At 48.1% G+C, this 20,989-nt stretch overlaps 10 protein-coding genes across 10 annotated transcripts; 3 read left to right on the top strand and 7 right to left on the bottom strand.

Moving 5' to 3' along the window:
* Positions 1-141: 141 nt before the first annotated feature.
* Positions 142-2,053, bottom strand: N7509_000919 (uncharacterized protein; the record flags this gene model as incomplete). The annotated part of the gene is made up of 5 exons (XM_056625556.1): positions 142-1,024; positions 1,140-1,601; positions 1,686-1,739; positions 1,813-1,917; positions 1,977-2,053. The coding sequence occupies 5 exons, from the start codon at positions 2,051-2,053 to the stop codon at positions 142-144; spliced, it is 1,581 nt and encodes a 526-aa protein (XP_056494138.1).
* Positions 2,054-2,587: 534 nt separating this feature from the next.
* On the top strand, positions 2,588-4,311 carry N7509_000918 (uncharacterized protein; the record flags this gene model as incomplete). Its single annotated transcript, XM_056625555.1, has 2 exons — positions 2,588-3,232; positions 3,289-4,311. 2 exons carry the CDS (start codon positions 2,588-2,590, stop codon positions 4,309-4,311), a joined length of 1,668 nt encoding a protein of 555 aa, XP_056494137.1.
* Positions 4,312-4,454: 143 nt separating this feature from the next.
* On the bottom strand, positions 4,455-5,858 carry N7509_000917 (LLM class flavin-dependent oxidoreductase; the record flags this gene model as incomplete). Its single annotated transcript, XM_056625554.1, has 1 exon — positions 4,455-5,858. The coding sequence occupies one exon, from the start codon at positions 5,856-5,858 to the stop codon at positions 4,455-4,457; it is 1,404 nt and encodes a 467-aa protein (XP_056494136.1).
* A 776-nt stretch (positions 5,859-6,634) lies between these two features.
* N7509_000916 (sodium:solute symporter family protein) lies at positions 6,635-8,954 on the top strand (the record flags this gene model as incomplete). Its single annotated transcript, XM_056625553.1, has 4 exons — positions 6,635-6,922; positions 6,982-7,243; positions 7,298-7,575; positions 7,641-8,954. The coding sequence occupies 4 exons, from the start codon at positions 6,635-6,637 to the stop codon at positions 8,952-8,954; spliced, it is 2,142 nt and encodes a 713-aa protein (XP_056494135.1).
* A 189-nt stretch (positions 8,955-9,143) lies between these two features.
* Positions 9,144-10,942, bottom strand: cpdS (uncharacterized protein; the record flags this gene model as incomplete). The annotated part of the gene is made up of 5 exons (XM_056625552.1): positions 9,144-9,244; positions 9,296-10,021; positions 10,083-10,503; positions 10,574-10,719; positions 10,777-10,942. The coding sequence occupies 5 exons, from the start codon at positions 10,940-10,942 to the stop codon at positions 9,144-9,146; spliced, it is 1,560 nt and encodes a 519-aa protein (XP_056494134.1).
* Positions 10,943-12,217: 1,275 nt separating this feature from the next.
* Positions 12,218-13,797, bottom strand: N7509_000914 (uncharacterized protein; the record flags this gene model as incomplete). Its single annotated transcript, XM_056625551.1, is given in 3 exon segments — positions 12,218-12,884; positions 12,895-13,321; positions 13,407-13,797. The coding sequence occupies 3 exon segments, from the start codon at positions 13,795-13,797 to the stop codon at positions 12,218-12,220; spliced, it is 1,485 nt and encodes a 494-aa protein (XP_056494133.1).
* Positions 13,798-14,928: 1,131 nt separating this feature from the next.
* N7509_000913 (uncharacterized protein) lies at positions 14,929-15,377 on the top strand (the record flags this gene model as incomplete). The annotated part of the gene is made up of 2 exons (XM_056625550.1): positions 14,929-15,280; positions 15,358-15,377. The coding sequence occupies 2 exons, from the start codon at positions 14,929-14,931 to the stop codon at positions 15,375-15,377; spliced, it is 372 nt and encodes a 123-aa protein (XP_056494132.1).
* Positions 15,378-16,286: 909 nt separating this feature from the next.
* N7509_000912 (uncharacterized protein) lies at positions 16,287-18,045 on the bottom strand (the record flags this gene model as incomplete). Its single annotated transcript, XM_056625549.1, has 4 exons — positions 16,287-16,673; positions 16,734-16,977; positions 17,038-17,860; positions 17,931-18,045. The coding sequence occupies 4 exons, from the start codon at positions 18,043-18,045 to the stop codon at positions 16,287-16,289; spliced, it is 1,569 nt and encodes a 522-aa protein (XP_056494131.1).
* A 1,560-nt stretch (positions 18,046-19,605) lies between these two features.
* N7509_000911 (uncharacterized protein) lies at positions 19,606-19,851 on the bottom strand (the record flags this gene model as incomplete). Its single annotated transcript, XM_056625548.1, has 1 exon — positions 19,606-19,851. One exon carries the CDS (start codon positions 19,849-19,851, stop codon positions 19,606-19,608), a length of 246 nt encoding a protein of 81 aa, XP_056494130.1.
* A 33-nt stretch (positions 19,852-19,884) lies between these two features.
* On the bottom strand, positions 19,885-20,516 carry N7509_000910 (uncharacterized protein; the record flags this gene model as incomplete). Its single annotated transcript, XM_056625547.1, has 2 exons — positions 19,885-20,406; positions 20,460-20,516. The coding sequence occupies 2 exons, from the start codon at positions 20,514-20,516 to the stop codon at positions 19,885-19,887; spliced, it is 579 nt and encodes a 192-aa protein (XP_056494129.1).
* Between the last annotated feature and the right edge of the window lie 473 nt (positions 20,517-20,989).

Below are 20,989 nucleotides of genomic sequence, written 5' to 3'. Positions count from 1 at the left end.
AGTTGTATAAGCTAAGTGACTAAGTGACTTTAGTTGAGTGCCCGGGTGCGTTAGCACTTTATTACTAACATAATCCCCCCAAAATATCTCCCTGCTAGCACCTATCATTCGCTGTACCGAGCTTCTCCTTCGATCTCAACATTAGTCAAATGTCGACTCCTTCATAAATGGACTGCGCCGTCGAATCGGAGGCCCCTTCCAGACTAACACCACCGGAACAAGCGAGAGAGCGAGCCCGATAAACCCCAACAATGACCCAGCCCAGCCGTACCCCAAATGCGTAAAGAGCGCAGTGGAAGACAGCGGTACAGCAGCGCTGACAATGTTTCGGCCCAGCGAGGTAGCAGATAAGGCCGACGCGGCGTATTTCTCATAAGCATCGATGAGGAAGTTGTTAACCGCTATCAAGATGGTATAGATCCCTACACCAGTACATCCAATGCCTAGCGTCGGCACAATCCAGTGTACAGATCCATCACCAACGCTACTCCACCCGTACCAGAACAGACCACCTGCGAAGAGGAGACTGCCGGGAATAGAGGTATACAGGCGAGCCTCTGGCATAGGCTTACCATAACTCTCTCCATCTTGATTTTTCTTAGCAGAGCGCCTGTATATAGCAGCCTGGATGGGGTCAAAAGCGAGACCGATGAAAGTACCGACCATGATTGCGAGCTCCACAAGACCAACGGTGAAGATATCATACTTGTAGTTGTGGTGGAAAGTAAGATACACACTGTCGAAGTAGACGAAGAGTATTCCCCAAGCAAAGCTGAGCCAAAGCGTGAAGAAAAAGACGACCGGCTCGGTCAGAAGCATCCAAGTTGGACGTGTCGTGGAGACCTTTAGACGCCTTGCGAGACTGGGCATCTCGAGCTCGAATTTAGAGTAGATAGGTCGGCCTGTTTGAAGACGAAGTTTCTTGGCCCGTTTGGATAAAATAACATCTCCTCTGGTTTCATAGAGAATGAAATAGAAGACTGGCATCAAGGCTACACCCCACATTATTTGAACGTAAAAGATCCTAGAAAGCACATTTCATTCAGTTAGTAACCTTGATAACCAAAGACTCGGACCGGTGGCACAAGTCCATAGTACTAGTATCGACTGGCCGATTCAAGTTGGAATAGCATACATACCGTCTCCACGGCTCACCAATATGAATCCTCTGAAGACCCCCACCAATAAAAGGCCCCAATGAAATACCAACAGTAGTAGAAAATATATAGACGGACATAGGATGACTGCGCGCCATACTCCCACGCCAGACATCACTAATACTACCACCGACGATATTGATAGTCGAAGCAGCGGCACCTCCACCGAAGAATCTCGTCACGATCAGGGTAGCAAAGTTATGTGCAAATGCGGACGGAAAGAGAGAAATGACCAGGATTGAATATCCGACAAAATACCCCGGCTGACGGCCCCAAGTTTCTGAAAGTGGGACGCAAATAGCCGGTAAGAAAGCGGCTCCAAGCTGGAAGGAGAATGTTGCCCATATCAGATTCGGGAAAGGTTTGTCTTGGACGTGGAATTCTTTCGCCATGTATATTTTGCCGCTGCTGTAGGAGCCGGTTGGGAGGGATACGATGACGGTCCTGTGCAATTCATAGCGGTTGTTAGATTTGCCGGTGTGTTCCAAGGATCGAGGAGGGAAGAATAGCAGCATTTATCGGACTAACATGAAACACCCCGTTAGAGTGAGAATCCATTTGTAGGTCTTGCTCCAATTGAACCTAGATACCGAAACTCTTCTGTCAGATCAATTATTGGAAATACTTCCAACAGCTTCAAGCTATTTTGACGTACGGGTTTTCCGAATCGTGATCCCCATTCCAGGTATGGATCTCGGCTTCATCATAGTCTGGTCTCTCTGAACGATGGAACCGAAATCGGTCCCAGAATGATTGCTTGCTGAAGAAAAATAAGATGGGTGTCTCATAACGTCTGGGGTCTGGAAGGACAACTCGTACCGGCAAATGGGAAATTTGGCTGTACTTTCACCGCTTGATTCGCTCTGCGGCGACATATGACTCACTTCGCCATTCATTGAGGAGATTTTTTGTTTGTATACACATCCGGTGGGAATTATAAGAGTTTGAATGAATGCTGGGAGGAAATATTGCTCCGGAGGAAGGAAGCCCAGTGACCCAACTTCTCCACCTGCTATTAGTATATCTTGCTCGGGCAGTATTCCCACTGTCTATAACTCCGATGGGAGAAAATTATGAAATCAGGGGTGGGCTGTTTTGGTTCAGGACGGATTTCACTGCCGATCGCCACTGAGAAGCAAAAAGTCACAAGAAACATATTGGAAGACTTTTGTACACATACATTTGGACAGGATCTAATATCGTAGTGATGAATATGAAAATTTACTTTGAATTGTAGAAACAAGAAAGACATATAAGTAGACTTGAATGATCGCAAGCAAAAGAATGGATCCTAATCATAGATTATCCAAGCTTGTGAGATATTGTTCGGATGATCTATCCATGAAATCATCGATAACGGATCAGATAATAAATTCGCATTTTATTAGAGCATTTTCGATGGAAACGGCCAGGACAACGCGATATTTCAAATGAAGACCAGAAAAGAAAGGCTCCATTGGCTTCAAATTTCTACCGCCAAGGCATCAAATACAAGACCCTCTGTCAAGCTCCCCCAAGGAGAATTCCTCGGAATCCAGATGGAGGACGGATTCCCACATCCCCTCGACGCATTTCTCGGGATTCCATACGCTATGCCCGCAACCGGAGAAAACTGTTTCAAGCCAGCTCAGAAAATAGAAGAGTCCAGAGGAATAATCGATGGCTCAAAGTACGGCCACGCAGCTCCTGGAAAGGCATTGCTTTCCGGAGGCCCAAACCTCGAGCAAAGCGAAGATTGTCTGACTGCAAATATTTTCCTACCTACCCGATTCAATGGTTTACTCCCAGTGGCAATTTACTTGCACGGCAGTGCATTCAATCGTGGTTCTGCTGCTATGCACGATACTGCTTCCATGATAGCCTGGTCGGGAAAGCCATTTATCGGTGTAAGCTCCGGGTACCGCATTGGGGCTCTTGGCTTCTTGCCTTCAAAAGTCAGCAAAGATGAGGGCATCTTGAATTTGGGTCTAAGGGATCAGGTCCTTCTCTTCGAATGGGTTCGGGACAACATCGGTCGATTTGGTGGGGATCCAGGAAATGTGACCCTAATGGGACTCTCTGCGGGGGCGCACTCGGTAAGAAAATAGGCGATAACCTTTTTGATCTAGATATATTCTGACATCGCTGATAGATTGGCCATCATATGCTAAATCACGACCATAGAAAACTCCATTTATTCCATCGCGCGATCATGGAATCTGGATCGCCCACCTCTAGAGCTGTCCGCCCTTATGACGCAAAGATCCACGAGGAGCAATTTCAAGACTTTCTTAGAGAGCTTAAATGCCCAGAGGACCTGGATGAAACAGAAATATTTTCATATCTGCGCAGCCTCGCGAGCTCAGACATAATTGAGGCTCAAACAACGGTCTTCGATAAGTACAATCCCTCACTAAGATGGTCCTTCCAACCAGTCATCGACGGAGATATCATTGCACTCAAACCACTCGAAGCATGGCATTCTCAATCATGGAACAGAATACCTATAATGACCGGATTCAACACAAATGAAGCAAACGCCTATGTCAACAAGCAGATGTCCGAACCATCGGAATTCTGCACATTCTGGCAAAATCTTCTTCCCAACCTTTCAGCCTCCGAACTAGACACGGTTGAACAGCTATATCCAGATCCAAAAATTGATCCCAGATCACCATACAAAGAGACAGGTGAAGGCCTCGGAGCTCAATTCCGGCGCATAGAGGCAGCATATGGACACTACGCTTACGTGGCACCCGTCCGTCAGACAGCTCATCTTGCCTCTTCCCAGGGCGGCCTGGTATGTCTATACCATTGGGCACTTCCTCGCACTATTCTCGGCGCAAGTCATGCTGATAATATGTATTATGAGACATATAACAATGATGTCCGAGAAATCTCCGAATCTCAAAATGAATTATTGGGGACGCTTCATGCATACCTGACCAGCTTCATTACGACGGGAGATCCGAATACTGTGCGAGGGCGATATCCGCACAGACCGGAATGGTCGCCCTTTGAACCAACAGAAAAGAAAATTATGCTTTTTGGAAAGGATAATCAGGAACTTATTGGTGGGGAAGTAGCTCCTCCTGCTAAGATTGTTGTGGATGACTGGGCGAGAAAAGAAACGGAATTTTGGTGGTCGAAGACAGATCTTTCGGAGCAGGCCTGAAAATATTTGGATTGATATTTCGGATCGTCGGGATTATTATTATTATTATTATTATTATTATTCAATTTCATCTTCATTGTCCATTGCTAGTTATAAATTTACTGTTAATAAGATATAAAGGTGTTATAAATTTGATCGCACTCTCATGGCGAAGTTTCAGTATTACTGGAAAGTTGATACTGAGGAACCTCTTCCCCGGCACGCCATTTGTACTTGCTTCCCGGGTGATCTTCCGGCAATCGGTCAGATCCAATGAAGACATCCCTTGCAGTCGCACCCTCCTTCTCAACTTCTGCACGGAAAATTCCTCTGCGTCTGAGCTCAGGAAGGAGAAATTCGATAATATCCTCAAAAGATCCCGGGTTTGTGATATGCGCCAGATTGAATCCATCCACTCCAGCAATCTTAATCCACCTCTCCAGTTCATCTGCAACGGTGATAGGGCCACCGACTACCTTAGCCTGAAGGCCACCAACGCTGATATACTCAACGATCCTTCGCTTTGTCCATGGGAGATTCTCGGTACCTGGAACGGTGGAAGAAAATCTCCGCACCACAGATTGCACTCGTGGAGAGTCGCTAAATCGGAAATCTTCGTCATCGGAGTAGGTTGATAAATCAATACCTGTCCATCCGCCAAATAAGGCCAGAGCGCCCTCATCATCTGCATATCGAAGATAATCCTCTCTCTTTGCCTTGGCTTCCTCATCTGTCGCCGCGACAATCACATTGATGCCAACAAGAACTTTGATATGATTTGGATCGCGACCCTCTTCTTCGGCAATTCTGCGAATGTTATCCACGGTCAAGCGCGTCCCTTCGGGTGTCTGGCCCCCGATGAAGATAGCTTCTCCATGCTTACCCCCAAACCCATTCCCGGCCTCCGAAACCCCAGCCTGGAAGAGAAATGGAGTCCGCTGGGGAGATGGCTCGCAAAAATGAGGTCCCGGAACATCAAAATATTTGCCCTTGTGGTTGATTTGTCGGACACCATTACTTACGATATAGGTCCCAGCCTCGCGATCAGCGACAACAGCACCGTCCCGAAAGCTGCCTTCCCAAAGTTTATACAGAACCTCTAAGTATTCATGTGCAATAGCGTATCGCTCATCGTGCGGAATTTGCTCCGTCAAACCGTGATTTCTTGCAGCGCTGTCCAAATACGACGTGACGATATTCCACGCCAAGCGCCCATCACTGAGGTGGTCAACTGTCGACAAGCGGCGAGCGAGCGAATAAGGCTTTTCGTAAGTCACGCTTGCAGTGACGCCGAAAATTAGATTCTTGGTTACTGCAGCCAGGGCAGGTACCAGATATAGCGGGTCATTGACGGGGAATTGTGCGCCCGAGGCGAGTGATGGGACTACATTGGCCGGACCTTTGTAAACATCGTATGGACCAAGTGTGTCGGCGATGAACATGGCATGGAAATTTGCTTTGTCCAGCAGTTGCGCGAGATTTGTCCAAAATGAAAGCTTCTTGTACTGGTCTGTTTGGTTTCGAGGGTGCTTCCATAGGCCGGGGGCCAAATGGCCGGGGGCATTCATAACGAAGGCATTCAGGATAATCTGTTTTTTATCCTTCGGACTTTCCCGAGTTGAGGCTCTTTGGTCTCCGAGTCTGCCATGTTTATCTCTGTTCGTTGCAATGTATCAGAATTGAAGGGTCATTGAACTGGTAATCGTCAGTCTCGAGAGAATGGGAGTCCTCACGTTTTGAATACTTCTATCGGGTCTATCGGCAGCTATCCTAGGATGGTATCAGCATGGCCAACATTGACACTCTTCTGTTCGCCATCGATTCTATCTCGCTATTCTTCAAGCTGATGTCGAATATGATCCTATCGGCCGACAAATATCTGGGCCCTTTCATATTCCTACGGAGTGATGGTAATGTGGAGAAGAACGAGGTGATTTAGTTGGTGCGAGATAGCGCAGAATCGACTCGCTATCGCGCCATGGACGCACGCCATCGCGACTCACAACCCCTAAATTCCACCCAACACGATCGCTAAGACCAATCAAGTTTGATAGTTCGGATTTTAGCGTCTTGAAAGAAGTTAACTTCCTTTCGCGATGCTTTAAGAAACGTTCCGGAACGTCATATTGGAGTCGCTCTGCATAACGCAATATCGGATTTGGACGACGTGAGAAAGCTCCGACCATATGGAAATTCTGGGCGCCTGTGATTCTTTGAAATCATTGGCTATGAAAATAGACCAAGCTCCAGGCCAAGAAGAGAATGGTCCGCGAAATGAATAAATAAGAATTCCAAGGGCCCGAGGCCATTGCTTCTCGCGTTCCTCAATCCTCGGCATCCCACCATGTCAAATACGATAGACACGGGCAAGCTGACCCTGATCTCTCAGGGTGCGGCCTACGGGCTCCTGATTGGACTTGGAGTCCTTTTTTGCGGTGTCATTTTGATCGCCGTTAAAATCCAAAAGCTGTATCTTTCGGAGGATTCTGGAAAGTCGGAGATGTTCATGGTCGCCAATCGGTCTGTTGGAACGGGTTTAACAGCATCCGCAGTGTTTTCATCTTGGATGTGGATCAACGAGACTGTGCTGGCAGCTGCAATGTGCTACAGGTATGGCTTGGCCGTTCCATTGGTATGAAAATCGTGTTTCCTTTTTTTCCCATACTTGGCAAATCTCTGACATACCTATAGTGGTGGGGATCTGGACTATGTTTCCAAATTGCATTGATGGCAGCACTTGGCGTCATGGCTAAAATTCGAGTTCCCTACGCGCACACTTCTCTTGAAATTGTGCGAATGAGATATGGCAAGATTGGACATCTTGTTTTTATTGTACTCAATTTAGTGAACAATGTCTTCGGCTGTGCCTCTATGATCATGACGGGGTCCCAGCTTATCTATGGTGTCTCGGGTATGCACTTTGTGGCAGCGACTATTCTGATTCCACTAGGAGGTAAGTGATCTCGATACCCTGAAAACATGATAGGCCGCAGCTAATACGTCTTAGTTGTTCTATATACCGCAGTAGGTGGTCTGAAGGCCACTTTCCTAACCGACTTCCTGCATACCGCAATCGCGTTGATCCTGATCATCTACTTCACCCTTGCTGTTCTGACGAATGACGCGATTGGCGGTTTAGGTGGTCTCTATGAGAAAGTGGCCGCTACTGCGAGTGAGAACTACATATCTGGTAACTACGAAGGGTCTGTCCTCACTTTTAAATCCAAGGGTGCAATCATCTGGGGTTTAATTCTGAAGTTTGGCAATTTGGCTCTTGTCGTTATGGTAAGCAAGCAAACAACCTTGGAATACTATATTCTCGAGTTTCAATACTCTAACATTTCTACCAGGATACTGCATTCTGGCAAAAATCGTTTGCAACCGAAGTGAAAGCTACCGTCCCTGGCTATAATATCGCTGCGCTCGCGGTTTTCGGCATCCCTTGGGGAATCGGCACAGTGCTAGGCTTGACAGCTCGGGCAATCCACAACACTCCCATTTTCCCAACCTACCCCGACCCTCTGACTGACACTGAAGTCAGCATGGGCATGGTGATGCCATATGTTATCAAAGCGCTGATTGGTGACGGCGGAATCGTAGGATTCTTCATCTTACTCTTTATGGCAATCACCAGCACGGTGTCCTCTTCCATGATTGCAGTCAGCAGTATTTTGTCTTATGATATTTACAAAACATACCTCAACCCACAGGTGACAGATAAAAAACTCGTGAAGGTCAGTCATCTGACAGTCGTGATTCACGGTGTCTTCATCACTGGTATTTCAATCGCATTGAACTACGGAGGCGCGAATATGACTTGGATTGGCTACTTGCGACCTGTGATATCCTGCCCCGGAATAATTCCGGTCGTTCTTACACTATTCTGGTCGAGACAAACTCGGCTTGCTGCCATTATTTCCCCGATCCTTGGTTTCTTCACGGGTCTTACTGTTTGGCTCGTAACCGCGAAGACAATGTACGGCGCTGTGGACATTGCAGCTACATCGAATCAATATCCAGCCCTTTATGCGGCGATTGCTTCTTTCTTCTCGCCGGCCTTGTACTCTGTTCTTCTCTCGCTGTACAAGCCCTACACCTTCGACTGGCGAGTATTCCTCCGCATCGAACTACAAGATGAAGCCAAACTTCACGCCGATTCCGACTCTGCGACGCCCAACGATAGCGGGGATGAGAATACCGAAACATCGAAGGGTAACGAGATCACCAAGCCTGTTGGGAATACTCCCACAGAAAAACCGATCAACAACAATGACCCAGAGCGTGTTGGCGGTATCGATGAAAAGGCTCCGCTGAAGACACCACCGTCCCTTGCGGTGGAGCAACAAAGTCTAGACGACATCCAGCATCCATTCGATGAAGCAACAATCAAAGAACTCTACCGCTGGCTGAAAATTGCCATCGTGTTTTTTGTTGTCATTGTCTTGGTCACTATTGTCGCCTGGCCTCTCCCGCTTTATCGTGACTACATCTTCACCAAGTCCTTCTTTTCTGGGTGGGTCACGGTTGCTATTATATGGCAATTTGGAGCATTTGGGGCGGTGGTTATCTACCCTCTCTATGATGGAAGACACGAGATCGCAACAGGCGCCCGTGGAATTTGGAATTCTTCGAGACGCTATTTCGGGAAAAGGGGAGCGACCTAAATGATTTCAGAATTACGCCAGGGGTTAAACGGTCTACTAGGATATTCGAATTTGAATTTCAAGTTATTTTAAGCAACGTTGCTTTGTAATGTGAAGTGAACCTTCAAGTAGTATGTACAGAGCGCAAATGACCCATTGCTCTAGTCATTCGTGCTTGATGTCTACGATGGTCATGTAAAATCTAGGTGCCTACTGGGTAGTGTAGGGCCCCTTGTCCTGGAGACTCTTGATGCGACCGAGCAGGAATTCAAGCTGACGGTAGGCGGCACCAGGGACATACTGCGGAATTTCTGTAGAGAAGTCAGCACTCTTCCATCGTCGAAAGACACTCCATTACTCACCATGTCCAGATCCATAGACAGAGCTGAAGGTTAAGCCACGCTCAGTGTGCGCAGTACCAAGGATGCCACCACCCGCGTCATTGGTCCATGGGATGGAGCCCTGTTGGTTCGCAACGGTGTCCAGCGCACTTGTGTAAGGCACAAACAGGGGCTCAGTTGGTGGCTTCTGGAAACCCTGGGCACCGTTCCACGTCATGTTCTGAATAGTAACAAGAGTTCCGTTCAGGAAGAGGAGATAATCCAACCATCCGTGACCGATGAGCACGTTGTTAGTCCGTTCAATGACGCTGGGGAGAGGGCCAAGGGCGCTAGGAACGGATTGATCGCCCTTCTTGCCGAAGATATCACCTCCACAGACTGCGTAGTTAGTAGGCGGGACGTGAAGGGCCTTTTGAACAGCGGACTGGTTGAAGTAGTTGTTCGGGCCTCCAGCCAAAGAGGGGAATCCCATTTCATCCCACAAGAAAGGGCAGAAGTCTGTCAGATGGTACATGTTGAAGCAAGGGTTGATGTATGTTGCGGCCACCAAAATCTGATCCCAAACATTGCAGCCGTCTTCGTTGGGGTCTGGGGTGACAGGGAAGTCCTTGGGAGGGGGGTAGGTGAGGGCAGTGTCCAGGAATTTGTTGTAGCCACACTTTTTGGCCTTCTCGTTGATGTCGGCAAGGAATGTATCGTTCAAGGTGAACACGTTAGAAAAGTGATTCAGTGCAGCCACGGCGGGAGCTAATGCTTTTGTCAGCTAATTGCGTTATATGAATAAATTGGCTGGTAGAATTCGTCTTACCGTAGATCATGACGCTATCCTCATTGATAGATGGGTCATTGATTTGGATGCCCTTCAGGTTGAAGTGGGTGGTATCGTTCTGGTCGAGGAACCCGGAAGCCAAGTACGGGATGTACTGGCCTGCATAGCTCTCGCCGGTGATGTAAATCTTGTAACCCTGCATGCTGAAGGTTTGGATGAAACGTTTCCAGAAGTCGTTAAACTGATTCGAGACGTCGATCTCATCCTGCACAGTAGCCGGGCCGGGGGAGAAACCCGTACCGGCAGGTTGGTCGATGTAAACCATGTTGGTCAAGTTCGTCCACGAGTAAGGATTGCGAACAGGCTCGTATGTGCCGGACTGCCACAGGAAAGGGCCATGTTCCTGGAGAAGGCCGTCGAGGGAACTGCAACCGGGACCGCCATTCAACCAGATGGTAATCTAGATTGACAATTAGCGGATGCTTTTTTTTTCTCGAGAGAGATTCTCGTTAAAACGGTCGGGTGGATACCTCTTTTTTGGCATCAGGGTTTGTCGATGGGAAGAACCAGAAGAACAAACTGGAATTTCCATGAGGTGTATTGGATAGCAGTCCTGAATAACTCTCTCCAATGTCAAACGGAACCTGAGGGAAATGCTTTCCGTTGACAAGAAATTCTACAGCAAATGATCAGTTTCATCGACGCTCATATGGGAGGTAGTACGGCTCCTTACGCTGAGTCTTCTTGTTCAGGTACTGATAGTCAGCCTGGTCCACGGAGTGGGTGTCTCGCTTCTGAATATGGTTGGCGACACTGGATTTCTTCGTGGCCTTGCGATGGGGGCTGCTCAAAGCCGCGACCGTGGCCACTAAGGCAGTCAAGGGAACAAGGACACGCATGGTGAGAGCTCGGTCGATTCCTGGTGAGAGTCAAGTTCGCCGCAGCGGAGTGTCAGGGGAACTCGTTTAAGTACTTTCCGGATAAGTCGGAGGTGGAGCGCGCATGGCCTGAGCGATGTTGGAACCCCGATGGCTCTCCCGAGATTAATGCAGCACCAAGCCTCGCCAATCCGCATGCAGATTGAACGGGCAAGCGGCGGAGCGATCCGTCGTGATACATCGGATTTCCAATTTCACAACAAACTCCTTTCTATTTGAGGGGTTTAGTGGGGTCCTCCGAGGCTCGCGCGTTGTAACGTTGGAAACAACTGGGAAGGTGACATGGCAGTACATGGCGTCATTGATCAGCTTTTGGCTTAGCTTTGTAGTGGATACATTGGAGAGCCGACGGAGTTCCAGCTGAGGGGATCTTATTTAGTTGTTGCCTAGCAATGATGATTGGATCGAGGCTGAAATTTGGGGCAATTCAGGGTCAAAAAGCGGGGAGAGGTGGAGAGGTGGAAACAAGAAATGCCAAGCAAACGCTTATCTCCCATGGTAGATACGAGCAACAGGCAGCCTTAATGTACAGCCGGGTTATCCTGTTGGATCTTAATGACTGATTATAAGTGTTACTTTTCACCAGACTTCCAAGGTTGTATGTAAATTATGGATTTATCTTCCACTGATTCAACTAACCCTATATATAACTTGCCCTTGAAACGGGACGCCTCTTTGGCCTCAAGCTCCTGCGTCTATAAAGTTAGGTTAGTACTAGCAGTATGTCGCCTATCAATCGAAAAACAAAGATACAAAAAAATATTAGTTACTAGTAGAGGCAGGCGTCTGTCATTTTGAATGAAAAATAAAAAATATCTCAGGTGATTTTTTTAGGAATAGCCGAACGGGGGGGGGTCGAACCCCCAACCTTGAGATTAAGAGTCTCACGCTCTACCGATTGAGCTAGCCCGGCAGGGCTGTTGTTTGGGGGAGCAGACTGTGGCTACATGAGGCAGAACCTGTCTTAGATTCTCAGAGATACTCCTGAATGGTAGAGTGCCTACAGCACCCAACCAGGAACTGAAAATCAACTAGAGGCAAGACACCTTTCTTTGAGAATATTCTTTCTTCATCACCCTCAGAAATTATATGGAACGAGATAGCACGCAGGTGGTGACGGACTGATATCACATTAGCCAGACATCCATGCCCGAATCTCTTCTTATAGCCATCTGAGCCTTGAAGCATGTCTTTTTCCGTTCCTCTCTTCTCAAACTTTCTGACTTTCGTTGAATATTACATGGTCATTTTCCTTCCATCCTGGCTTCTCAAAGCTTTCTCCTGCCCCCGATTATCAGCGAAGACATGATTTTGCCATTGACGAGCCGGAATACCCTCCTCAAAGAATGTAGCAATCTCCACCTGTGTTCTCTCTTGAGTCTCTCCAACACAAAACCAAACCCAAGCAAGCGAAGTGAGAGTTGTCGCAGCGTAAACGAAACCGACCATTGGCCCAAGCCCGGCGTCATAGTAAAGGTATGGTGCCGTGAAAGAAATGACCCACAAGAAGAAGTAAAGAGCAACAATCGAGATCGAAATGATCTTATTTTGATTAACCCCAACGGATAATTCACGTGTAATAGCGTATGTCAAGGGCCCCTGACCGAAATTGTATGCGCAGATCACGACGTAGGAGAAAATCACAATAACGTATTTCGATGCCGTCGAAAGCTCCTTTTGCGTACCGATACCCCCGATCACGATGAAGGACATGAAGATCAACCCGGTGCTGATGAGGAGATTTGTTCGTCGTCTGAGCTTGTTCGCCGTAAGCACCGAGGCCGCGACCGCGAATATTTGCAGAATCATCGTGATAAGGGTGATGGTGAATGGCTGGGAGACACCAATTTCCTGCGCAAAAACCACCCCATAGTTGTAAAAAAAAGATGATACCACAAATTTGCTGCGCATACATCCCACCTGCGGCCCAAATCAATTTTTTGCGCTCGACGGGATCGCAGATCAATGACTTCCATGATGATGCCTTTGCCTGTTCATTGTCATATTCTCTTGCCCGTTCCAGTAGGGTGATATCGGCAGATGGGTCATATGTCGGATTGTTTTGGTGAATCTTTCGGAGCGCGGTTTCGGCCTCGTGTCGTCTTCCCCGGAACACATACCAGGTCGGACTCTCCGGGATAAATGGCAAAAGCGCAAATGCCACAAGAGGTAGAATGACAAGACCGCCCATTGGTAGTTTGTATGAAAGAGATGACTTGATTTCATTCGTGCCTTGCGTGGTGCCGGAAGCGACTAGTTGCGAGCAGGATTGGATGAACTGGTACATGTAGAGTGCCGGGCTGCGGATCTCAATAGGCGCCACCTCTCCCATGCTACTAGCTTGTTAGAGGTGTTCTCAGAGGTGGAAAGCGAAAATCAAATCAAAATGGCACCCACTAGAGAAGCGACGTGACTGTGAAGTTACCAACCCCAAGGCCAATGAGAATTCGACCCAACACAATGACCCCCTCGATATGAGTATCCGCAGTTTGTGTAATACCACCTGCTAGAACGAGAAACGAAGCGATCCAAAGAACAATTCTACGGCCGAAACGATCGTTCAACGGTCCAGCGAGAAAGGCACCAACCATGTCGCCAATGTAAATACTGGAAGTTGTAAGGGAAGTGAAGCTGGTTGCAAGTGCCTTTTGACCATTCTCATATTGACTACCGTAGTCATTCTTGAACTCCTGCATGCCGAGGATTCCACTGTAATAGGTGTTATCATACCCAAAGACAAAGGCCCCTATGGCGGATATTGAACAGTATATTATCGCCCATTTGTGACGTTTAAAGTCTATATTGATATCGAGCATGTTGGTGGCAACCAGAAAATACTGGTTTTTCCTAAGATCTCAGGTCAATGGAAAGGATATATGAGTCCGTTTATCAAAAACAAAGTCTTTGTTGGCGATAATCAACAGAATATGTCCCCAGACCCATCATTAAATATCGAAAAATCTGGGCGCGGACCCCTGCTCGGTTCGGAAATCCGGGGAAAAGATCAGCATAACTTCTATGCCAAAATTTACGACCACAGGAAACGGACTAGTCTCCGCAGTCTAACCAAGCTCACAGAGTCTTCGGAGAATAGTTTCGGGGAAATGCACCTGCACACCCCACGTCCTGCGACCAGCCATATTCAAAGCTCCAGATATTTTCAGATGTGATTCGCTGCGCAATGTCGGTAACACGGCAGAAGAGGCCTGACGTGGGTGAGTGGCGCTTCAGCTGTTCCCCCACGCATAAAGCCGGGGATGACACGAGATGATCTGCTCCCCGTGGGGAATTTTGGCTGGGGTGTCGGTTTCGCGCTATAGTAGTGGAATCCGATTCCGCTTGTTTTTAGCCTCGGCTATCAAATATTCCCGAAATGAGAGTCATAATGAAACGCTTGAAACGAGCAGAAGGAAGAAGAAAGCGGAACATGACGATCATGGTGATTCGACCGAGCGAGCCAGCGATCGATCTATGCAAGTTAGTTATGGAGTTCAAGGCCTAAGATAACTACAAGGCACAGCACTCGAAAATTGATTTTGCCAATTTTACAAAACAACGTTCCTGTTGGACTTGAAAAACAAACTGCTCACAATTTTCTAGGCCAATAATATCAGAAATAGACCGCATTATTACGGTGTTCGAATTCGCAAAAGGGAGGGGGGGCTATTGTATTACTAGGAAGAGTACCATGTGGTTTGGCTACAAGACGACTTTTCATTTTATAGTTTGTTGCAATGCGTTCGAAGTTAAATTTTTAGATCTCTGTGTTACAGCACGATCTAAAAGTGATGGGGAGGATCGAACAGTAGTCTACTCCATCCTAATTGGGAAAGTTGAATAAAGCATTTGATTGCCAGATGTATTGACACTTAAGAACCAGATCATGAAATTTCCTTGCGTATCCGTGGCCCATTTCAAGGTTCACCGTTTCATCAATCGCCATCCCGATGATCTCTACCGAACATGTCCTCGGGCAGCCTGAGACCCATATCCACCGACGATCCACATCCCTAGCGCCGCGGGTGCAGCCACGATTCAAGAATCTCATCATCTCCAATATTCGAATATTGTGGCGGACGATTTCCATATCCATAACTCGAACCAGGCTGATTTCCACCATATCCCGCCACAAACTCATGACCATGACTTTGTCCCAGAAGACTGAACCGCTCAGCAATCCGATCCACCTCCGTATCACCACCCGAAACAATCGCCGTGGGTTCCTCCGGATCCGCAAGTTCCGCAATCGCAGTCGAGTAAATGGAGCGAAAGATCAGTTCGAAAAGAAGTTCGCTGAGAGTAAGTTGATCAGGACCGATCTCCCAATTCCCAAACTTCGCCGCGTCCTCTAGCAGATTAACGACCGGCATACCCAGTGCCCGACGAAGATGATTGACTTTCTGCACTTGGTCCTGAATAGAGGTGTGCTCTGTCGCGGCAACGTAGCCTTCCTGGATGCGTATCGGTGTAAGTTGCAGTCTCTGTAGGATCTTGTTGAGGTAGGTCACGCCGGACATGAAGTCGGTTAGGAAGTAGAACGTGTCGTTGTATCCTATGCGGCGATCCATGTACAGGGCACGTCGGCCGAGAGGGGTGTCGGTCTTTGCGTCGAATGCTTCGATGTAGGCATTCATGCAGAGGAGTTTGAGGAGGTGGATTGCATGGGTGTATTTCACGATCAGGTCGTAGTTGTCGAGGAGGTCGCCGGGGGTTGAGTGGTCGTCCATGATGGTTGGGATGAGAGGCAGGAGATGGAATAATTGGGGAATCCTAATAACTAGGCTATGAAAGAGGCGTGCGATGAAGTTGCTAGTGAAAGATGCGCGTAGTGTGAAACTTGATGCAGCAAATACCAGTGGAAGTGCCGATGTGAAGGGAGGGTGCAGGTTTGAGTGGATTGGGAGAGGGTGAATGAACTTGAACCCTTACTGGTCTTCATCCATTTGACGTGGGCCCTCAATGGGCCCTCAGTGGGGTTGCTTGCATGCTGTCCAGGTGGATGCAGTTGGGAAGTTGTAGGCAGCACATCGCCAGAAACGGGGATACTCTAGTACTAGTATGCCCTCAACCCACAACTCACAACTCACCACTCCCCGGCCTCCTTATTTTATCAAGGAGAAACAATGACTAAATCATTCTCCTATTTATTAAGGGGAAAGCAAATTCGAAAGTTGAAAGGTTCAATATGCAATTTCCCGCGTTATTAATACCAGTACCTACACGCTCGTATAATTGGATGGCAACAGTTCGTTTATTAATATGCGAACTCAGTAGCAACGAATCATTTCAATAACATAAACACTAATCACTCCTCTCCTTCAGCATGGGCCTGAATCCTAGCCTTACCAACCACAGCCACCGTCTCATTTTGACAAACATAATCCTTGAACTTTCGAGCAGGCAAGCCAGCCTGGAACATCTCCTGAATCTCAGCCACTGTGCGTCCCTTTAACTCCGGCAAGCAAAAGTACAGGTAGAAGCACATGGGCAGCGACAGACCGAAGAAGATGAAGCAGATCTTGCCACCGATATTCGCCTCATCCGTATTCAGAAGGTATGGCAGGATTTGCAGCACAGCGCATGAAACGGCCGTAGCTGACATGATATTGATCGAGTATGTCTTCTGGCGTAGAAGTGGACTGGGAGTTTCACCGCCAACTGCATATGCAACAGCACCAAGAGTGGCTTGATACTATCGAGATGTTAATCCTGACCTCTGGATACATTCGAGAAAAGTAGCTGGAAGCCTTACCAAAAATCCCCACAATGTCATAAATGCGACAGTTGCCTTGAGTGCTGAGCTAGACCCGATCGTACTAATACCTCCAATGACCAACAGACCCGCCGTCATGATCATCATACCGCCAACAATCATCGGTCGGCGACCAAGCCGATCGACCAAAGGCCACGAGCAGATGTTTCCGAAGAGTTGGATAGCGAATGCGACCTGAGCCAGCGCAATGGCATCGTTGACACCGGCGAGCTTGAAATAGTACCTAAGAAGAGAGAAGATGATTATTAGCCTTGAACCAGCGATTGTAGCTCCTTTGACTCACGTTAAATATCCAGACACGAAATTGACCCCGATAAACTGCTGAGCGATATATACCATGCAGATGATGAGCGTGCGACGTCCATCCGGCCCCCTGAAACAATCCAACCACGCCGACCCAGTACGCGAGAGCTCTTTCTCCTGCGCAACGGCGGCCGTAGTGATCGCCATAGCCTCGTCAACATCAAAGTCGGGTCCATTGAAGTGTCGGAATGATCGAGCTGCTTCCTCGTGTCTATCTTTCATGATAAGCCAGGATGGCGACTCGGCGAGAAAAGGAAGGCCGATGAGGAGAAGACCAGGTGGAATCATCTGGGTAATAATTGGAATACGCCAGGCCAGGTCATCGGATCGGTTGGAGCAGGCGAGAACCGCGGCAGAATTGATCCATTGACCAAGCACAATCATAGTATTCACCAGTGACAGACAAATACCGCGGACCTTGGGCGGTGCCAGTTCCGCAACAAACACTGGCCCGAGTGAGTGACCCAAGCCAAAGCCAAAGGTGCTCAGCAGCTTGCCGCCGAAGAGTTCATGAATGCTGTGACTGAAATATTGTAAGATGATTCCCCCAACGCAAAGTATGCAGCCGACGATGATTGTCTTCTTTCGACCCATCAGGTCGGAGATGAGGCCTGTTGCAAAGGCGGAGCAGAACAGACCGATGGTACTGGCTGCATTGAGGATTTGTTGATCTGTAGCGCGAATCTCGAGGATGCCATTGGCTTCGACGCCGAATTCCTTGAGAAAGGAGTCAACAGCAAGAAGGTTTCCGACCGTACTGACTTCATAGCCGAAATTGATTGGGAGAAGGAAGATGAAAAGGCCTGGGGGGAAGAAGAGAGAGGCATTAGTTGAGGTGGAGGAGGTGGAGGTGGAGCTGAAAGAAGAACTCACACCAAAGCAAAACGCGCCTGCTTTTCCAGGCTTCCGCCCAGCTGATTCCCTCGTTTGCCCTCCCCGTTACTCGCTGCTGCTGCACATGCTCACTGGCAGGAATCTTTTCGTCCATGTTGATCTCGATCTTATCTCACGCTGGATTCCATATTCCCTCGTGGATAACCGCTCCTTTTAACCTTTCTTCCTCCACTGGTCAACCCCCGTGGGGAGATCCAATGTGGGGAGACTGCGGAGAACCTGGTCCAACTTAATCTTCTCCACAAATACTGCCTTTTTAACCGCCAGCCACTGCTTCTAATTACCTTATTCCTCACCCTGACGCGTCGGATTACTGCTTTCGCTGCCACCCGGGATGCGGCATGCACTTTCAAGAGCCGAGCTAGCCTGAAACGCGCGCGAAGCATAGCCCCGTTGGTTGGCCGGCATGTCGGGGTTGACATTCTACTGGGACAATAAAATGGTTGTTTTAAGTCACAGGATTTGTGATGAGTTGGTCCTAAGGGCTGTTTATGATGCAAGCTGCTACCCGGGCAGTAATGTGTATCTATGCAATTAGTAGTGACCCATCCAAGTATGAACCGCAGGAAATATATCGCTCAACTTCCAAGGTTGAAGTCTATGCATTAAGCTTCGCTAGGGGCTAATTTCAGCAACACGAAGTGACGATAGCAAAAAGAGATCGAATTGTCCAATCTGACTCGAATGGATTCACATAAACTCTGGCAACTACAGCCATCATAACCGTCATGCCGGACAGGTGCCACCCGGACTGGTGTTGACCCCGCCGGCTAAATCTCGGCTGGTCGGAAACACGGCCCAACCCCGGATTTGGGAATCCCAGCCATTCGAATCTGGGGTAAAGATTTTCCTAGTTGCCTCCAGGGCTATTATGGGGACTTCTCTGGGCCAGGGGCCTACTAGGATGGAGGAAGTTCCTAGTAGTACGACCGCTTATGAGCAAACTATGTGGTTGCAGTAAAGGCTCTCGCCCGAAGAAGTCAGCTGAACTGAACTCTAAGATAATTGCCTCCATTCCTTCCTCAAATTCAGTTATTCTCATAATCAAACATAACCTGGTCAGCTACTCATTCCCACGAAATGATACAACCCATATCTTGATCAAGATGTTCCCAAGTTGAGGATCTCAGAGAACCCACAGCTTCAACACCACCATCCCTAGCCTTAGCCTCCACGAAACAAATCATACCATCAAACAAAGCATCCATGAAAATAGGGCTCGCAAATGTGGGTGCCACATCAAGTTCGGCGCCATGGTACAAAGGAAAGCGATGCCATCCAGTCGCGATGAACGAGGACGGCGTAACTGGCAAGTCGAGTTGAAATCTGACATTTTGGACTGAGCTGCAATCCAACTCCCAAGTTTATGTACCTCATCAACAGAGACATTTCGAATGTGACTATTAATGGTCTTCGAAATTTCCCAAAGGGGAGCTTGAACCAGCTTTGTAGAGTCCAAATCCACGGATGGCGTCAGCACAGTATTACCAAACATACGCTCAGACAGACCGAGGCGAGGTGCAAAGTTCACGCAAGTAAGAAACGCAGAGCGTGAGAATACCGAATCCCTCTCGTCATCTGAAGTAGCTCGTGTCAGGCGAGCAAGATGTATTCGTTGCCAGAGGTGTGCTGATAACGCGGTCAAAGCGGAGACTCAAGCATCGCTGCCTTCATTTAGATCAACCGCCCGACTTTCCAGGGTGGCTAGTGCTTCAGGTGAGAACCGCAGGATCCGGCCCACGATTAGATCTGTTTTTAAAGTGTTCATATACCGGGCTTCATTTTTGGCATGTGTTTCAGCTCGTGTACCATTATCATGATCCAGGTCATGCTGCAAAGAGTATCCCGGCAGTAACTCAGTAAGCGTCTTTCGTGGTTCTTCAACACCCATGCGCTGCATTGAAGTAACCATAAACGGCGTTAGGCATGGCGGTTATGCCAACTCTACTAGCTCTTCAATCGCTGGGTCAATAGTCATCGCTCGATAAATTGCCGTCAAGTCCTGATACAAGCCCAGGAAACCGCCAGCCCCAACGACAACAAGCGATAGCCCGATGCCGATAGCCACAGACGAACACGTAAACTCGGTACGCTGAATAGTAAAAACAGGATCCTGCTGTCTCCCACCAAGAGACAAATCCCATGGCGCCAGCAGTGCATTTCCTGCATTGGGAAGATCAAAAACGCTGAATTGCTTATCACATTTAGAAGACCCCCTCGCGAAGGATTGTAACGATGCGTCGCATTTGGCTTCGAGTAAATGAATACCACTGCCAATTCTGGTCATGGTACGAACTCCAGTATTAGGGTCGATATGCATTCGGCCTGTCAAGTGGGGATAATAGTCTAGGAGCCGACTGATAGCGTTGCGCAGTCTTTCGAGTGGAACCGTATCGCTCGAGGACAAGGGTTCGTAGATCCAGACGGCATTGATAGGCGTGACGAAGTGAACGAGCTGGTCGAATGGACTCAGAATGAATGGATCTTGTAGAAGGGTCGGGTGTTCACTGTAACCACATGGGTCGCAGTAACGGCGACTCCGACCGGCGGCGTTGATGCGGTCATTTTTTGGAATTAGATTGCAAAACACAACTTGATCGTCGGAGAAAGACAAAAGAAGGACAAATCGTGCTGGTAATTAGAGTGTGGTTGCATTTCGGTATACGGTATCTTTATACTTATAGTAGTAGGGGTCTCAGGCCCGCAATTATTACTACTCATGATAGACCCCAACCAACTAATATGTGAAGAACTTGAATTTAAGTGACTCATAATGAGTAAAACCTCCCAACAACGTTTCCTATACTCGCCAATGCGTTGGCAAAGTCTGACTTTGTCCATCAGGCCGGAAATAGTCCCAGCAGACAAACACGCCAAGAAAACTATTCGTCCGCCACCCCGGATGCCCCTTTGGGACGCCGACTGGGGAGTTAATTTTGGCGTCATCCTCACAGCCTCATACTTGATGAGGTTATGACGAACTTGGTCCCTAATTCAGCACATTGGTGCTTGATAGCAAAGCCTTTTTCTATAGACAA

The sequence above is a fragment of the Penicillium cosmopolitanum genome (assembly GCF_028827165.1).
Source record: "Penicillium cosmopolitanum strain IBT 29677 chromosome Unknown utg000003l:1.0-3747932.0:1.0-3751027.0, whole genome shotgun sequence".
Classification (NCBI taxonomy): domain Eukaryota; kingdom Fungi; phylum Ascomycota; class Eurotiomycetes; order Eurotiales; family Aspergillaceae; genus Penicillium; species Penicillium cosmopolitanum.
Note: the sequence above shows the minus strand (reverse complement) of the source record. Positions and strands in the feature narration are given on the sequence as shown.